We start from the raw sequence: 17,847 nt of genomic DNA, 5'->3' as shown, positions 1-17,847 counted from the left end.
AAAGTGGAGATATAAAATTATGTGGTATAATATGATGCATTAAAATACCAGTGATAGCCAACAACAATAATACTCTGAATGAGATTACTTTCCACAGGATGTGGATTTCACACGCACACGGAGATGTCTCTAATTAGCTCTAACCTATACAGGGAGGTACTTAGCCAGACACCATCCATCTTGTTTTGGGAGAAAGACAAATATACCTTGATTGCAACTGATTTGAGAGACAACTCCAAAGGTACAAAAACTGAAAATAAGACAGTGTAGGAGGCCATTTAGAGGCATAAAATATCAAACCATAGACATAATTTAAAGTCTTTCAATACGTGAATATGGTAATAAAATACCAGAATTCAAACAATTATGCTATACATTACATATTATCTGGAAGTGTATTTTGTTGTGGCAAAGCTGAAAGATATTTTGCGGATGTGCACTTGGTAAATGACATCTCCTGAAGTTTAATTTGGTTCCAAAAAATCCCGAATAAAGAGCAAAATATTTCAAGACTTTCAGACTTTGATGGCCCTATGACACAGGCTGTTCAACCCACTCCCATGGTCGTAAACCTTTACTCAATTATTCTTTTTAGTGCACATTGGATATGCAACAGCTTAATTTACTCTGAATTCATGCTTGTATGCATCAGCACAGCCAAGTAAACCACTGTATAAAACATTATATAATTTGGAATAGACTCAAATGTATATTGTTACATGTACTATTCAGAAAATATAAAGAAATATCCTTAATTTTGAAACAAATGCGAAGCCCGCATGAGGATATATTGCCCATCACCAAAAGAATATATGGGTAGGTTGAACAGCTTTTTCATTTTGTTCTGGCCTAATGTCGTATCTTTCAAAGTAGTTGCCGAAAAGATGTCACATTCAAAGTAAAAAAAACTTTTAAATAAAAAATGGATGGTGCTTTCTCAAATAAGTAACACAACAAAATACAGTAATCATTTTCTTTACCCTACTCCCAACACTTATGGCCCTCCTTTATGTTGGAACCCAAGGTGAACTCAATGAATTCTCCTTGTCATTATCATTATAATGGAAATAATTGAAGTTTGGATTTTAATGTCGAAGGTACAGCTCTGTTTACAAATTAAGGGCCATTCTTTCCATAGCAAGTTTTCGCTTCAAAATGAATTGCGTAATAACGCTAGTGTCAGTGCAGTGAGATAATTATATCAAACAACATTTTAACCAAAGACAACGCCGAACACAATTATTGAAAGTGGATCTTTAAAGAGTGGATCTTAAATTGCGTACATAGTTTAATAGTTTTTCAGGGCCACCAAATATTCCAAAAAGAGGCCTGCCGTTTTATCAGTAAATGTTTTAATATAAGGAACAAGATGTAAATGAGGTTGAGTGCATCTTCGGAGTCACTGCATGCAACAGGCGACCTCACGTTGAATGACTTTTTACGTCTTTTTTTGGAGTTTCACTCTCTGACATTATTGCGACATGCTATCTTCAAATGAAGGAGACTTTCAAGACTACTGTTACTCGCGGAATACTACTACTGTTACTCCAAATACATGGCGTTAATGGTCTGAGATTCTTATTAAACAAAACCGATTAGATAGAACATTTCTTTGTTTTAAAGGAACTTGTCAACGACATTTCCTTCCTTACTCTATGGAAGGAGTAGTACAAACATGATAGAAATGGCATATGCAGATATATACTGACGATTCTGAAACAATGCCCATGGTTGCAGGGGAATGTGTGGTTTAACGTGAATATGAGACAAATAACTATAGGGAATCGTTGAATGGCGAGAGAACTCGTCATCGAATACTGTGTGCATGTTATCATGGATATTAATATGGTGGGCTTTGGATATTAAACTTCAAATTACTTTCAGCGACCACAAACACTTATGTCCAGAGAGTTTCAGGCTATGATAAAATATCGACAATATTCATGTATATGGTTGAAGGGGGTAAAATATAGTAGGTCCACACACCGTTTATATGTACTCGGATATGTACGTGCTTGTCTGTGATGTATGGACTTTAGTCTATCAGCTAGCCCTCGGATGTTCTTCCGATAAAATACGACACACAGCCGAACAACGCTATCGAGGATGTTCGGGCAAGCCCTCACATGCGAACTTCGTTCGCTTATAGTTATAGCATCGAAAGAAAGCCCGAACGTCTAGCAGCAAGACTATATGGACTTGTGCAATCCCAGAAACTCATGCTATTTTACCCCCTTCGCATATTGTCGGCCAAATACGTCACTATTATCGTAATTTTATCACTTTCTGAAACATATCTCGGGACACAAGAGTCTTGTGTTAGCGACCTATGCTATCAGCAGGCATGTCTTTCATGTAGTGATGTTAAGATGGTAGCACATCATAAAGTATAATACAAATGACTATTCCGATAAATCTATTTTCCTCATATTCCTCAGAAAACTGTCGCCGAAAAGGACGTTACTTTGCTGATAAACAAATAATGTTTATGATCAGCTTTCTCGATCATTACGAAAACGCATTGAAAACTCACACACAATACATTAGGCTAACATCGATTCAATATGCACTCTCGAGTCTACAGTCCTCTCTGAATTCACGCTCAATAAGATTGGTCTTGAAAAACGCGGTAAGGGCTGTTATTTATCGTTCCGTTCCTATGAATTAACTTTACAAGACACTCGTGTTATTCTTTCGTTTTTATTATCTTTTCAGTGGTCATTACATTACAATCATATTCATCATTTATCGAAATGTGATGGCGCTGTACTACTTCGGCTGACTTATCTATATTATGGTGATTCAGATTCTTGACTTTGGTGCCGAATTCTTCGTCTACATGACAAACTGGGGATACATTATTCTAAATGTGTATCTCCTTCTTGCTGCGATTTCTACAATTCATCATCATGTTAGTCAGAACTCACATAATGGAAGGTTAAACCGTAGGTTTCTTCTTGTAGAATGTATACTGTCGAGTTTTTCCTTTCCTAATATATATCTTTCAAATTCTTTTACAGTCACACAGATTACATGCACAAGGAAAAGTCTCCTAATATAACTCCTACCTAGAGCCAAGACGGTGTTATACCATCACTTGTATATAATACATAATCGATGACTTTGCACAATGCATGATCAAAGTCACAGTCAACTCTATTTATCTAATACTTAGTAACACTAACTTGATATTCAATTCCTTTACTCGTTTTCTTTACTGTAGTTGATCATGACACGAATGGACTGTCTACTGTAGATAGCAGGAGCTCGTCAAAGACACCCTGGCAATTCAAGTTATCATGGGTGTTTTTCACCATGTCTTCTCTACTCGCACCAGTCGTTACGATATTATACTGGGGCGCCCTCCACGCTCCAGGGACTGGAGTCAGCTACCTCGATTTCCAGATCCACGCGATGAACTCTATCGCCATAGCCTTGGAGTTTGCACTTGCTGCTACACCAATAAGATACTTACACGTAGTATACGCGGGAATATTTGGAGTTTTTTACGTCATCATTAGTGTAATATTTTGGGCAACAGGGGGTACAAATTTCTACGACGGGGGTAACTACGTTTACCCTATTCTGGATTATGGCGAAAAACCATGGATTGCCGTGGCAACTATTACGGTATCCATCGTTATTGGAATGGTTTTCCAGTTATTATACTGGGGTATATATAAGCTAAAGATTAAGATCAGTAGGAGGAACAGAGGAAGAGAGTTGTCGCTGAATATAGCTATGGATGGTATTGCAAACCCTGCCTCTACTGGGATAGAGGAAGTAAAATAAATACAAATGTGACGACGTCATCCAACGACACGAAGAACAGGATGTCGTTAAAATTGTGTAAAAAGTTTAACGTTTGTTTTCAACTTCATCATTTAGTCTAGCTGCTAGATCCTTAGGCAATTCTGCTAACTTTACAAAAGTGACTACAGGTTGCAGAGCGCCAAATGCGCTATCGAGACTCATAGCTGTGTATATATGTACGCCATTGACAGACTTAGTTTCGACTAGAGAAGACCGACACCTTTAATGCAATTTAATTTCGATGTATGTGATAATGGTATTACAGAGTTGCGCTTAAGTTATGTCCGTATAAACCCTGTAATAACTTAGTGTAAACAGAGACGATTTCCTACCTACCCCCCCCCCCCACAAACACACACACTATCTAAAGTTAAAACGCTGAAAATCCCAAAATACAGGTGTACACTATAAGATCATCTCCTGAAATAAAATGCTAAATTGCAATGGTCTGAACCACTATATAGTTTGAATGTCCCGTCTCTTAAACACTACCAGAGAGAGACATGGCCCTATAGCTACCGTGGGTGTATGAACGTCAGATATCAACATCAACATAATATTTGTAGCCTTATGTCGAATCTACGGTAACCAGAGTAATATGTATACTACATACAAGGAAACAATTTAAATTAAATCAAATGAAATCAAATTAAATCAAATTAAATTAAATTAAATCAAATCAAATCAAATTAAGTTAAATTAAATTAAATTAAATTAAATTAAATTAAATTAAATTAAATTAAATTAAATTAAATTTAAAAAATCAAATAAACATGCTTATACATATATCCATTTTTTTCTTGCAATAGACGTCTTATTTCTCTGTCCTGTCTAAAGTTTTTAATTATATACGATGAAATTGATGAGCTGAAACTTCGGAGTCTTGTGCAACTGAAATAATTCATAGTTATATATGACAAGGAATAAATCACAAACTGATCCCTTGGGTACTAGTGTATCAGAATAAGAAGATCGACAAGTTTAATCAAATTTTCAAAAAACCTATTTCAGTTTTATTTTACACTATAAAGAATGTAAATTACGTTCATATATACACGCACTTGATACATAGTACCCATGGGAATAAATTACTGTCGATGCCAGTGGCATCCTTAGGCCAATCAACGTGCAATTAACCATTGCATTGAGAATCTATGCATGGGATGTGGAGTTCGGAAAGGCTCGGCAATGTTGACGAAAACGATCTTCGGCTTGCCTGACATATTTAGTAGCCCAATTTTAAAGTGAACACTTTTTTCATTGTAACTGTCAGCGGACAAAATATTTGCTTAAAACGTACACGTGTTATCTATAGAGTGAGCTGAGCGAGGGTGAAGCCTTGCCACATACATAAGCCCATAGCCATAGCTCAGATCGTCTGTTTTAATTCATATTTCAGGAAATGTTTAAGCAACTTATTATTGCTTCCAATATTAACCAATAGACTTGTCATTGGCTGTCTAATCTAGTGATTTCATTCCCACACCCTCCCCACCAGCTAGCAGCCACCATGGTGGTGCTGCCTATCACACCAAGTCAAGATTGAAGGGAAAGTATCCAAGTATAGGTTAGAGCTAAATGTGAGATTTCAGATATCTCCAACAAAGGCCCCATCTTTCTGAAGTCGATTGTCATTGTTGGTATTTTATACCTCATACTGACTGTAATACATGTATTATACTACAGTGGATGGAAGAATCCTTTTGACAATAAACCATACGTCTATCCATTTCTGGATTATTCGGAGAATCCTTGGTTAGCTGCACTGTCCATCATTTTGATCATGATCAGAATTATTTTTGCAGCTAATTTTGTGATTGATTTTCAAAGCCAAACAACGTATAGCAGTTCCAACGCCATACTACACAGATGGTGATGGGTCTTAAACCCAATCATATTGTCCCTAAGAAGGGCAAAGTTAAATTGAGAACAGACAAAGATGGGCTATAGAAATAAAGTATTTTTATTTACCAATATTTTTTTCAAACAAAATGAACAAGCGTCAATATTTCAAATTGATTGTCCAATTTATATGTATGTATGTATGTATGTATGTATGTATGTATGTATGTATGTATGTATGTGTGTGTGTATGTATGTATGTATGTATGTATGTGTGTGTGTGTGTATGTATGTATGTATGTATGTATGTATGTGTCTATAGATGCATAATCATTTTGCCAAACAACAATGTGCCTCTTTTGCTATTGTATTGGGCTTCATAAAATTAACATGTACATTTGTATAACAATTATTTCTTGGGTACTCAGCGATTGCTTTTCTTAAAGACAGTTGAGTTATTTGTACAAAATGTATAATCGTTATGTTATATGAATATCGCCACTTGCTTGTGTATAATCTTTGATACATGTAAGGCATTAGTGTTTGAATACATTAGTGTTTGAATGGCTATTCAAACTCAAATTCCAATCCCGTTGTTTTGTAATATTGGTCTAAATATTCGCTCTGTGCAACGGTGAAATGATCTTTCCAGCCACCAACTATCCCTGTAAACAATAAAATTGTAGATACGAATCTTTGGTTATACTCATAAATTAGACATAGGAAACTTGATAAGAGCGGCCCTTTTTATAATTTCTATGTTTCTCATCGTATGATTTTATGTATGTATGTATGTATGTATGTATGTATGTATGTATGTATGTATGTATGTATGTATGTATGTGTGTGTATGTATGTATGTATGTATGTATGTATGTGTGTGTATGTATGTATGTATGTATGTATGTATGTATATATGTATGTATGTAGAAAGAAATGCATAAGGAACTAATAAACCAGTCCGTATATATAGCTGTTAAATCCGACGTTTCGAATAATTATTCTTTTTCAAAGGAAAAACTGCCGAGACAGAGAAATGCCAGGTGAAAACCCGAACATTTCTAAATATAATGGAACAAAACCGCGCGTGATATAAATAAACGGTTATACGTGGGATAAGTTTATAAATTCGCACGCACCTAATAGAACCCAATAGAATACGCCTGAAATTTAAAAAAATACCCAATAATCAGGATAAATATGTATGTATGTATGTGTATGCATGTATGTATGTATGTATGTATGTATGTATGTATGTATGTATGTATGTATGTATGTATGTATGTATGTATGTATGTGTGTATGTATGTATGTACGTACGTACGTATGCGCATTCATGTTTGTATATATATATATATATATATATATATATATATATATATATATATATATATATATATATATATATATATATATATATATATATATATATATATATATATATATATATATATATATATATATATATATATATATATTTGCTGGGGGTTTTATATAGCGCTTTCCCACTTTCTAATCTTGCCCTACCCAATAGATTTTTTTTATTATTTCATTGAAATTGAAGACATTAAGTTTAGGTCGGTCGTACCGTGAGAAACAGAATAAAAGAGCCGCCCTAATAAGACAATACAACGGTAATATTCGTTGGTTTTAGGGAACAAGCAGAATTTTTACAGGGACTCAGAAAAATAGGTAGGTATGAAAATATTTGGGGATGGGAAGGGGCCTTTAAAATTATGTTGGTCCGAAAGGGAGGGATTTCAAATATTTCACTCTTGATTTGTGGCACTTTGAACCGAAAATAAACTTCAGCCACAGTCGTTTACTTTCAATGTACATTTGCAAACTTTTGTCTTTTCCACTGCCGGCCATCATGGAGATGATGTCGCTGTCACAAGATAGCTTAGGCCTAACAAAATACTATTGTGTGGTTCCGATTACACGCAATTTTAGAATAGGTGGGTAGGTCGATTTTCTAGTTTATTTTTATATATTTCTTTCATATGTGAGTGTCTAGTTCAGGTAGAGATATGTTTCCCATTGTTTTCCATATGGTCTGTGTTATTGGCTTCTTCTCAACGCGATGTACAGCCATTGCGGATTGGAAGAACAGTTTTATATTGTCTTTTTAAGATCATGTCAGTTTCAGCATCTACTATTTCTTGCGAGAGTTATCAATTTTCGCGATTTTATTATTTGTTTTTTTAGAATACTTACAAGAAAGTTTAGGATTGGCGTGAAAAACTAGGTGAGGTCGGGTACCCGGAACCAAACAATTATTTTTGTAAGGCATTATATCAAATGTTACAACAGTATTTTAGTTTGTGTCTATCTTAGTTTCCCTATAGCTGTGAAGAGTTCTGTAGTAATATCAAGACGTTACCAAGTATTACTGACCTTTCCTGACAAACATTGATTCTTTGCTTCCGTAGGCATCTCTGCTGGTAACATCATCACGTGCCATTGGATCATTCTTCATTTTGTCAAAGGTAGAGAATTCAGCAATTTTAGCAAGAACTTCAGGAGACAATTTCTTACCGAGAAAGTCTGCAACGGTTTCAACAGTGGCCCTCAAATCCTACAAAATAAACCGATGACATTTACACTCTTTTTGAGTAAAACAAATAATTTCACTATTTTTATTAAAGACTTGTTTGTTTCGATTTTTAGTGAATAATGTTCGTGAATTGCATGCATTGAGAGGGGAGTTATTTTCCTTAAGCTATGCAATCAAGGTACCGGCTGTAATTATTTGTAACAAGACACTGAAGTCGAAGAAAAGAACTTAGTAGTATAGGATAACCTAAAATGTCGTAGATACACCTTTATCGACACATCCCCAGATGCATCCCGGTTAAATTTCAGCCTAAGCTGCTCAGTAGTTTTGGAATGATAGATTTGTGGCCAAAATATACATTTTCAGAACTGATTTGCATGGTTCCAATTATGGGATCATCATGTCATGTCAACTATTCTTAATATAGACACCCCTAAGAACGTTCCCACCAAATTTAAACCCAATCTGCTAGGTATACGTAGTTTTGGAATTAAACGTTTTTGACCAAAAAGACACATTTTTAAACCTATTTTGCACATCGTTGATGGGATCACCATGTCATGAACAATTCTTAATCTAAACACCCCTGAGAATATTTCAGCCCAATATGCTCTGTAGTTTTTTAATTAATGATTTTGGCCCAAAATAGCCACACATTTTTAAACCCAATTTGCTTGTCACTCATGGGATTATTATGTCAATAACAATTCTTTATCTAAACGTTCCCACCAAATTCTGACCAATCTGCCCTGTAGCTTTTGAGTTTAAGTTTATTAACCAAAATTCAAATATTTTACCCATATCAGACTGGCTGTAAGATCATTTTCATTTGTACAATTTCCCAACTAGACACCCAAGGTAATACACCCACCAAATATCATGGCAATCTGTCCAGCTATATTTGAGTTTAAGTTGTTTGCACACACACACACACACACACACACACACACACACATAAACACACACACATAAACATCCACATCCAGACAGACACTTTTCCATGCATACACCACTACTGAACCTAAAAAGTTCAGCTGGGCTACCAACATCAAACAAAATTCAGTTGCCATGCCGACATATCGTAGAAGGTGATCGTAGAAGGTGCAACTTTGTTGCTTACAGCACTCCCACCTTTTTTACTTCTTCATATTTCAAAAACAACACGTTTTGTTGATGCCGTCTCTTCCACCAGTCAAGAACATGATTTCCCCACAGACCATGGTCTTCTTCTGTGAGGAAAACAGAGAAAGCTGTCTGTTGAACGTTTTACTGGTGGGAGTGGATGAACCATTCACACATTTGGGTGGGCACTGGGCTGTTAGTTGAATCCCAGTGAGAGGGAGGGAGGACACCTTCACCGTCAATGCAGTGGGGGTACATAAGAATAATTTGCTTGGGGCGAATCTATTTAAAACGAATTTTTCACCTGCACTTCAATTGATAAAGTGACAATTTGCTTCATTGGCAGTCTTATGTATTGCTGGATTTCCTATTTAAGACAATTTGGATTTGTTTTTTGTTGTGTTTTTTGTTGCTTCTTCAGTTCAAGCCTAGTTTAAAAATGAAATTAAACAAACCGTATATTTTGCCAGTCACAAACATTTTCAGGAACATTCCCAATCCATCCGATTGTTCTCGGGAAATAACACCAATTTTCGACAGCATAGTATAATACGAAACCGATATGTCCTTCGGATTGCGGGCCAGATATATAGTCTTAGAAATAGATTAACATAAAAACATCAGATAGTTATAATTATGATATTACAGACACACACAGACACATAAATGTTCTTATCAATGGGTAATAAGACTAGGGTTACTATATATGCAAATTAGTCTTAGTACCCTCTTGTCTGATTTTAGTAGAGTAATCTGTACTACCTATCATTCTCTCTATGTTCTAACTTTAGTGACCCCACATTTCAGGAGGGTAAGTTAAACATGGAAGCACTGGTGAGTGACACCAGTCCCTTGGGAGGATACTAGTAACAGGGAAAATACAAAGTTTTTATTTTACCATTTTCTTTCCCAAAATTTGAAATGAATAACAAATTCAAATTATTTAAATATTTTGAGACAAATAAATCCCAAAGGAACTGGTGTCAGTCTAGCAATCGCATCAAGTTTATTTAACAGGTGAGATCATGAAGTGATTCTCCAGAACCCAAAGTTTATGAAAATATGTTCATTTCCTGGATTGCTATTCCATTCCACTTTAATAATCAAGACAAGACATGGAAATAAATCTTACCTTTGGTTGTTTCTCGTAGAACTGCGTGGGTAGGTTGTCATATCTGTAATGAGTGGTGAAAAAGCGAGGCGATTCCATATCGTCGGGTGTGAAGTGTTCACCGCATCGACTTTTTTTCCATTGAAAGTAGCCAGAATGGTCTTTCTCATCGATTAGCGTCATTTCAAGAAGTGGTCCTCTTTTATTCATAGGAATGATATCGTTGGTATTGCCATTTTGTAGAACCAGTGTAATGACCTGGGTCAACCAATGGGTGCCTACAAAACAACAAACACGCAATCCCAAGAACATTGCTAGATTTCATTTGATTGGCCGTTATGCATATCTTCGCTACTAATTGTACAGTCTTCAACTGACCCGAGGAATTTCTCTGCTCTTTCCTTGATTGAAATCAAATGTATATATTGTATATTTTTATCTCGACACTGTGTGAGAAGAGCCTGTGGCTCAACAGTCTATCGAGTTTAAATAAAGTCTAATAATAATAAATGAGTTTCAAATCAATCTTGTGGCTGGGTAGGCAGTGAGTTGATATTACATGTGATATGAGGCGACAGCTCACATTTCAACCACGGGTACCCTACCCCAGCCCAGGTCACATGCACTTGTTTCCCGAGATATGTTTCTGAATACAATAAAAAAAATAGATAATATTGAGATAGTTTATAATAGTATATGAAATAATATATGAAAGGGGTAAAATAACACGGGTTTCTAGGATCGCGTATACACCTTGTCCAATCACTGTTATACCCCTTTGTAAACCAGATTACTTTCATTTGTTTCAAACAGAACGGCATACCTATGGTCATATTACCACATTTGCCTAGTTTAAGTTGAAATTAAAATATCTTTTATCTAAATCCATCCAGGATTTAATGGTTTCTATTGTCTTTAACCCAACACTTTAACAAAACCAACTTTACAAGTTTAGATACAAAGGGCAAATTGATACAAATTGATACAATAAAACGTGAATAACAAAAGAAGGCAAGTGATCAAACAAAGGAGAAAACTATTATTAGTGGGAGAATAATTTGCTAGTACATGTAAAGTGTTTTTTATGTATTTCTTAAGAATAACATTAATAGTAATGAGCGTCGGTAGGCGGATATGATAATCTGAATATCACGCCATTATATTGTATTTTAGTATATATTGGGTCAAACCATCGTCAAACAGTTCAATGAATATACATCGATATCGTTGCATGGTAGGTAACCAAATTCTTTGATCCGTTCCTTGAACATCGAACATTCATTTTCCCCTTAGAAATGTCAAATGAACGTGAAATGTTGTGTATGATCGGGTCGTTACACAGTGTGTATTGTATGTACAGTAAGTGTTAAGATATTGTTATTCAAGGTATGCTGAAATAGAAAAGTCATACAAATCATTATAAACTATTTCGACATGTATTTTTGCACGTCAGTTGCATGTAACTACAGTTGAATTACACATTGAACCAAACAATCAAGTCTTTCACTGTGACACAACGTTCAGAATCGTGACTATATATGTTTACATATGTTATATAACTGCGGGCAGAGCGGGCAGACGGTCACTGTCAACAGCTGCCAAAAATATTCACACTTCATTACCGCCATTTCAAGGGTTTTGACGGGCGGACAAGGGCGGTTTTGGACACCCGCGGGCAACACAGCTACAGGTGATTACCGCCGACTTGAATAAGATCACCTCCCTTACTATAATGATGCCATTTAACTTTTACCCTGAGTGGTCAATAATTATAATTATGATGGTGCTATCCCGGGATCTTATAAAGTATTTGCAAGACAGTCAAGCTTTCCACAATGAGTCGCGATCATGTGAATATTATATATTGGGAGGGGGGGGGGGTCATCATGTTTTAGAATTAAGCCTGTTTTTGGTTTTTAAGATACGGGGGTCAGTGACTTTTTGTCGGCCCGATTTAAGAATCCACCCTCACCCCAGGCTGGATAAACTGACCGGTCCCTTAATATTACATATTGAGTTAAAGTGCGTACATAAGAGCATATTTTGGTGCTGCATCACACAGTTCGGTTTGCTATCAGTTGTGCAAGCAAGCCCGTAGGATATGCAAATTGGACAGAGCAGATTTCAAGTTCACGGAGTTATTTCAACTGCGACGGTACAGTTTATCGTTAAACGACCGGTTCAAAGTTAATGTTGTCGTTCTGAGACCGTATTATGTTGCAAGCATCGTTTATAATTTACAGTGTGTTGACTTACGCGATCCTAGAAACCCGTGTTATTTTACCCTTTCATATTATCGATAGTCCATTGGATTCAGAAACATATCTCGGGAAACAAGTGCATGTGCCCCGGGTACCATATTCACAAATTATTCGTCAACATTATATTCGCCAATAATGCGTCATGGCAGAAACTCACCTGACTTTGGATATGTGATTAAAAATACATCATCCTGTCGTACTTGGAACTTCTTGACCCTTTCCTTTGGAAATGGCTCTAAGATTAGACGATCTGTATTGTTTTCCATAGGGAATACCAACTACAAAAACATTAGCAACACGTTTGTTGTGCGGTATATCGTACATCAACTATCTCTCTCGAATGTATACACCCAGTTCACGTTGCCCTAGTCTCGCTGCCAGACTCTTGAATATCGTCCCTAATCTGTTTATATGTACCGAGCGGCGCAGCCGCGAGAAGAGAGGGACCAATCCCCGCTCGGTATACATAAACAGATTAAGGACGATAGTCACGAGTCTGGCAGTGAGACTAACGTTGGCTTTAAAGGCCAAGGTCCACTATATAAAGAGGATTATGGGTAATGTATGCATATGCGGGAAATTCAAACTGCTGTAAGGAGCACTGACTTTGCCCTCGTGTCTTCATCCCATTTTGCACTGAAAAAGTTTCACATGGCTCTCATATTTCATATATACTGTTTGTAAATATATAGTGATGCAACGTGAGTAGAAATAACTGACGTTAACTAAGTTTGGTAGACAGTATAGCAGGTTTACCGTCAAACTGACCCAAAATTTGTTTCAAATTTGTATAGTAAAAACCGTTGGCCAGTTGTCAATTAGGCTTACAAGTTACACAAAGCATGATAAGACACTGTGAATGGTGCAAATAAACAACGTGTGAAATGCCAAATACCGAATGCAAACAATACAAGCGAACAAAAGAGTCTGTGTGCTCTCTGTTAGTCCGATATTTTGCCTAAAATCAAGCTCACATGTGCGAACGGTACCTGAAAATGATACATTGTTACTGAAATAGAATGACATAAAATGAAACCAAAATGTTTCTCAGTTTGATCGACGTACGTTCTGGGTTGCTACACTCCTTAGTAAAATCACAATTTCATACAACTTTTTGTGCGCGCGACAAGTGTTTTCTGTGAAGTAGTTGTGTCGTTGACGTACCTATACCTAGTAGGCAGTGATGTAGATAATAGCCGGTTACCTACCGGTCACAACGCCCAGCCATAACTTATAAGTATAACCACGTACAACAGTTTAGTTGTGGGACCGGCTAAGGAAATTACTAAAACCTGACGACCATTGTAAACAAATCTAAGGTCGGAAAATTAAATATGAGTTTCCCAGAAGTACTAATAGCAAGTAAAATACCCAAAGTGTAAAAAAAGACAGAAATAAATTCATAATTATTTGGAAAACATTTGAGGATTACGCGGTAAAACAAGACTGGCCACGCTATCGCTAGCGAAAGCCTTCGTAGGCTTCGAACTAGTTTCATAGGGACCGGACGTTGAGGGAAGGGCAAAGCGAAGTGTGAGGTCAATGTGACGTCTCATGATGTATGATACAACAACACGACGTTTACGTAGAGTAGAACTAAATGTTTTCTAAACTTCAGCGGAAAGAAATTTTGTCGATCGGACACTGACTATTTTCAAATTCTTAAAACATCTGAGAAAAATGAAGAGAGGAAGCAAAATGTAGCACTGACAGACAAGATAGACGTACGGTACGTGTACAGGAGGCGAGGCACCGTGGCACCATGTGGTGCAAACTGGACAATGATCGTGCGTGGCACGTATATGACATCAGATGTAATACATGTAGCTAACCAAATATTCTTGGAATGCAGCCTTTCTTGTAACAAGTATTGGAAATTGTCAGAAACCTGAGGATTTTATGACTGAATATATTTCGATCAAGAATTCCCATACTTTCAGTTAGGGAGTGTACATTTTTAATTTCCAGGGGGAGGCCGGAGGATTTCTAATGAAGCAAGGGATTTTTATTGGTGGCCCCCCCTACAAAAACTGGTATAAATTATCTGGCCCCCCCCCCTAAGACTTCTTGTTTTTATTTCATGGCCCCCCCTGAAACCACTAACAAAAATACGCACAGATGAAACACAGATACAGCAACACATAGATTTGCCAGCAGTTGCTACATGTATTAACTTATTCCATATTTATACTTACTTCAGAATTGAACCAGTGCACAAAGTTGTTGAATCATGGACACTCATAAAATCACAAATAAAGACTATTATTAGTTAAATTGGCTGACATGATGTCTACTTACAACTGAGGGGTGACAATAGACTACTGGTCTGGCTACACTTTTTCTTGGATTTTTAGCCCATCACTGACATAAATAAATTAGCAAATAAATGAACAAGTATATATATATATTACTTATTTATCACAGGTTTGGAAAAAATAGTGCAAAATTGCACCATGAGGAAACTTTTTTCCATGTGAACATATTCAAATTTTAGGATTAATTTGCAGTGGTTGGTCACACAATCATTTATTATTAATTTAAACACTTCATAAATTATACATTTTAGAAACATTTTTAATTGCAGTGCAAATGGAAAACATGTTATTTAAGATTGAAATACATATTAAGACCCTTCCTATATTATAGTATTCATATTATCTCTACGCAAAATATAAAACACTTCTGGACTATATTTCAAGAGACTTTAGTAAACTGATGCGCTGAGGGGGGCAGTACATGTATCACTTCAAAGGGTTGAATAATATTTTTATGAATGCATGGTTTGTTATGAATACATTCCTCACCCAGCACCTGTGAATAATTTTGTGTTTAATTCAAACTCACAAAAGCTATCATATAATACTTGAACCCTACCATGGTGATAGAATGAAAATTTATTGAAACCCATTACAATATTGGTGAGCTCTATATGGAATTTATTAGGGATTCATGTATACAAAATGGCTCAAAGTGCAGTTACTGTTCCACTACAGATTGGGTATCGCCATCTATGAACAGAATACCACATCCTATGCCAGATATGCACAACCCAGGTCATTATATGGATGTGTTTGAAACACCAAACACAAATCGAACTGCTGATGACTACCACAACCAGGTGCTAACTTAAAAAAGCTCTATGTTTCAAAACAATTAAATGATGAAGTTGCTATTTCTCGTTTTGCTGAGAAATATATTGTCAGTGTGAACAGTGTTAAAAACTACATTGAACTTTTGAGAAATTTGGAGGTGATGAAAAACATTAGATCCAGACATCGGTTAGAGGTACAGAAGAAAAGAGAAAACAAGAATTATAATGACTATGACTGGTTGCAGTTATTCATAAGTGGAACTCTAGAAAACAATCACTTTACCTCACACAACAAAACACAAGCTGATTGGTTGATGAAGACAATACTATCCAAATACATGGCGTTAATTGTCTGAGATTCTTATCAAACAAAACCGATTATAATTAGATATCTAGACTGTAAGATACGTCGTGACGTTTCGCCCTCACCGGCCTCCTCTTGGGTTGGCCGATAGAACGTTTCTTTGTTTTAAATGAACTTGTCACCGTCAACGACATTTCCTTTAGCTATGGGACAAGGCGCACAGATTTTTGTGAGACACATCACTTCCTTCATGTAATGACACCCCAAATTTGCACTCTAGTCTTTTACACGATTTGCGGTATATAAAGTATCCAGGGATCGAACATGCAAACATAAAAATTAAAATTTCCTTTGAACAAACAGAACAATGAGATCATTTCGAATTTGCAATAATTTCTAACATTGAATTATGCGAGTCATTTATTGTCGTCATGTTGAGAAAAACTAAAATTAATGTTTCTAAAAGTACTTTCTATCCAGGTGAGGGGGTAAAAGGGGGCAACGGGACGGGGGAGGGCAAAAGGACGGGTTGGGGCAACGAGCCTGTTTCCAGGATAAAATGTAGCAATGCTTTATCGACCCAGACGATGAAATAAATGTAGCAGTGTTATTTAAATTTTTGTCAAGCCAGATATGGTGAAACTTGTACCATATTAGTAAGATTTTTTTGAAGCAGACTACTGTCTCAGGTAATACGCCTACTGTATCCCATTGCAACAGATTTGTGTTACGTTAGTCCTTTATGTTGCGTCACGTTTGTTGATCTCCATAACAAAGTTTACTAAAGAGATCACGATATGACACTTCATACAGCAGTATATGCTGTCACGTTCTAAATACCACAGTAAGCCTTCCAAGTGTTATATATTGGCTCCATTTACATGATCTTGAAACTTTTTTTGATATTTTTTCTATTCAAGAATGAAAAAGCTTTTACCAGCGATAAGGTTGAACCTTGGATTTGCAGTTGAAGACATTTCTGTGTTTGCCAATTCACAAGTAAGTTAGTTGCTTTTAATATTGCTGAGTAACAGCCACGACCACTATTATAGTCTGGGGTAAGAGCCTGCTTTGAAAACACAGACGCCAAGAGGGTTTATATAAGGTGCAATATGATTAAAATCCGATGTAGATGTCGGCTAATCGTTCATTGCTATTTTACCTCCGTTATTTTGCCTGAATTGACCTTCTTGGTACATGTTTACATTTTAGCCTGATAGCCTCCTCTACAATGATCTGTAGATGTCGGCTAATCGTTCATTGCTATTTTACTTTCGTTATTTTGCCTGAATTGACCTTCTTGGTTCTTGTTTACATTTTTTAGCCTGATCGCCTCCTCTACAGAGGTACATGTTTACATTTTCCTGATTGGAGAAATAGAGTTGACTGTGATTTTTATCCTGCATGATGCAAAGTCATCGGTATGTATTATATAATCTATCATTATCAATGTGCAGTCTTAATTTTGTCATGAGTCTACTAAGTGCTTGCTATGCCTGTCATTGTCACAGCTAGGGCTCATACGTTAGGAACTTGATATTCAATTCATTTACTCGTTTTCTTCACTGTAGTTGATCATGACACGAATTGACTGTCTACTGCAGATAGCAGGAGCTCATCAAAGACACCCTGGCAGTTCAAGTTATCGTGGGTGTTTTTCACCTTGTCTTCTCTACTCGCACCAGTCATTACGATATTATACTGGGGCACCCTCCACACTCCAGGGACTGGAGTCAGCTACCTCGA

At 36.4% G+C, this 17,847-nt stretch overlaps 2 protein-coding genes across 2 annotated transcripts; one reads left to right on the top strand and one right to left on the bottom strand.

The window, feature by feature from the left end:
- The first annotated feature begins 3,315 nt into the window (after positions 1 to 3,315).
- LOC144449363 (protein rolling stone-like) lies at positions 3,316 to 3,792 on the top strand. The gene has a single exon (XM_078139891.1). The coding sequence runs from the start codon at positions 3,316 to 3,318 to the stop codon at positions 3,790 to 3,792; it is 477 nt and encodes a 158-aa protein (XP_077996017.1).
- A 2,430-nt stretch (positions 3,793 to 6,222) lies between these two features.
- Positions 6,223 to 12,972, bottom strand: LOC144449360 (sulfotransferase 1B1-like). The gene is made up of 6 exons (XM_078139887.1): positions 12,864 to 12,972; positions 10,467 to 10,723; positions 9,790 to 9,928; positions 9,344 to 9,441; positions 8,053 to 8,233; positions 6,223 to 6,320 (listed from the first exon to the last, which is right to left on the bottom strand). The coding sequence occupies exons 1-6, from the start codon at positions 12,970 to 12,972 to the stop codon at positions 6,223 to 6,225; spliced, it is 882 nt and encodes a 293-aa protein (XP_077996013.1).
- Positions 12,973 to 17,847: the final 4,875 nt, after the last annotated feature.

The sequence above is a fragment of the Glandiceps talaboti genome, chromosome 18 (assembly GCF_964340395.1).
Source record: "Glandiceps talaboti chromosome 18, keGlaTala1.1, whole genome shotgun sequence".
In the NCBI taxonomy this organism is placed as follows: domain Eukaryota; kingdom Metazoa; phylum Hemichordata; class Enteropneusta; family Spengelidae; genus Glandiceps; species Glandiceps talaboti.
This window is presented reverse-complemented; position numbering and strand designations above follow the sequence as displayed.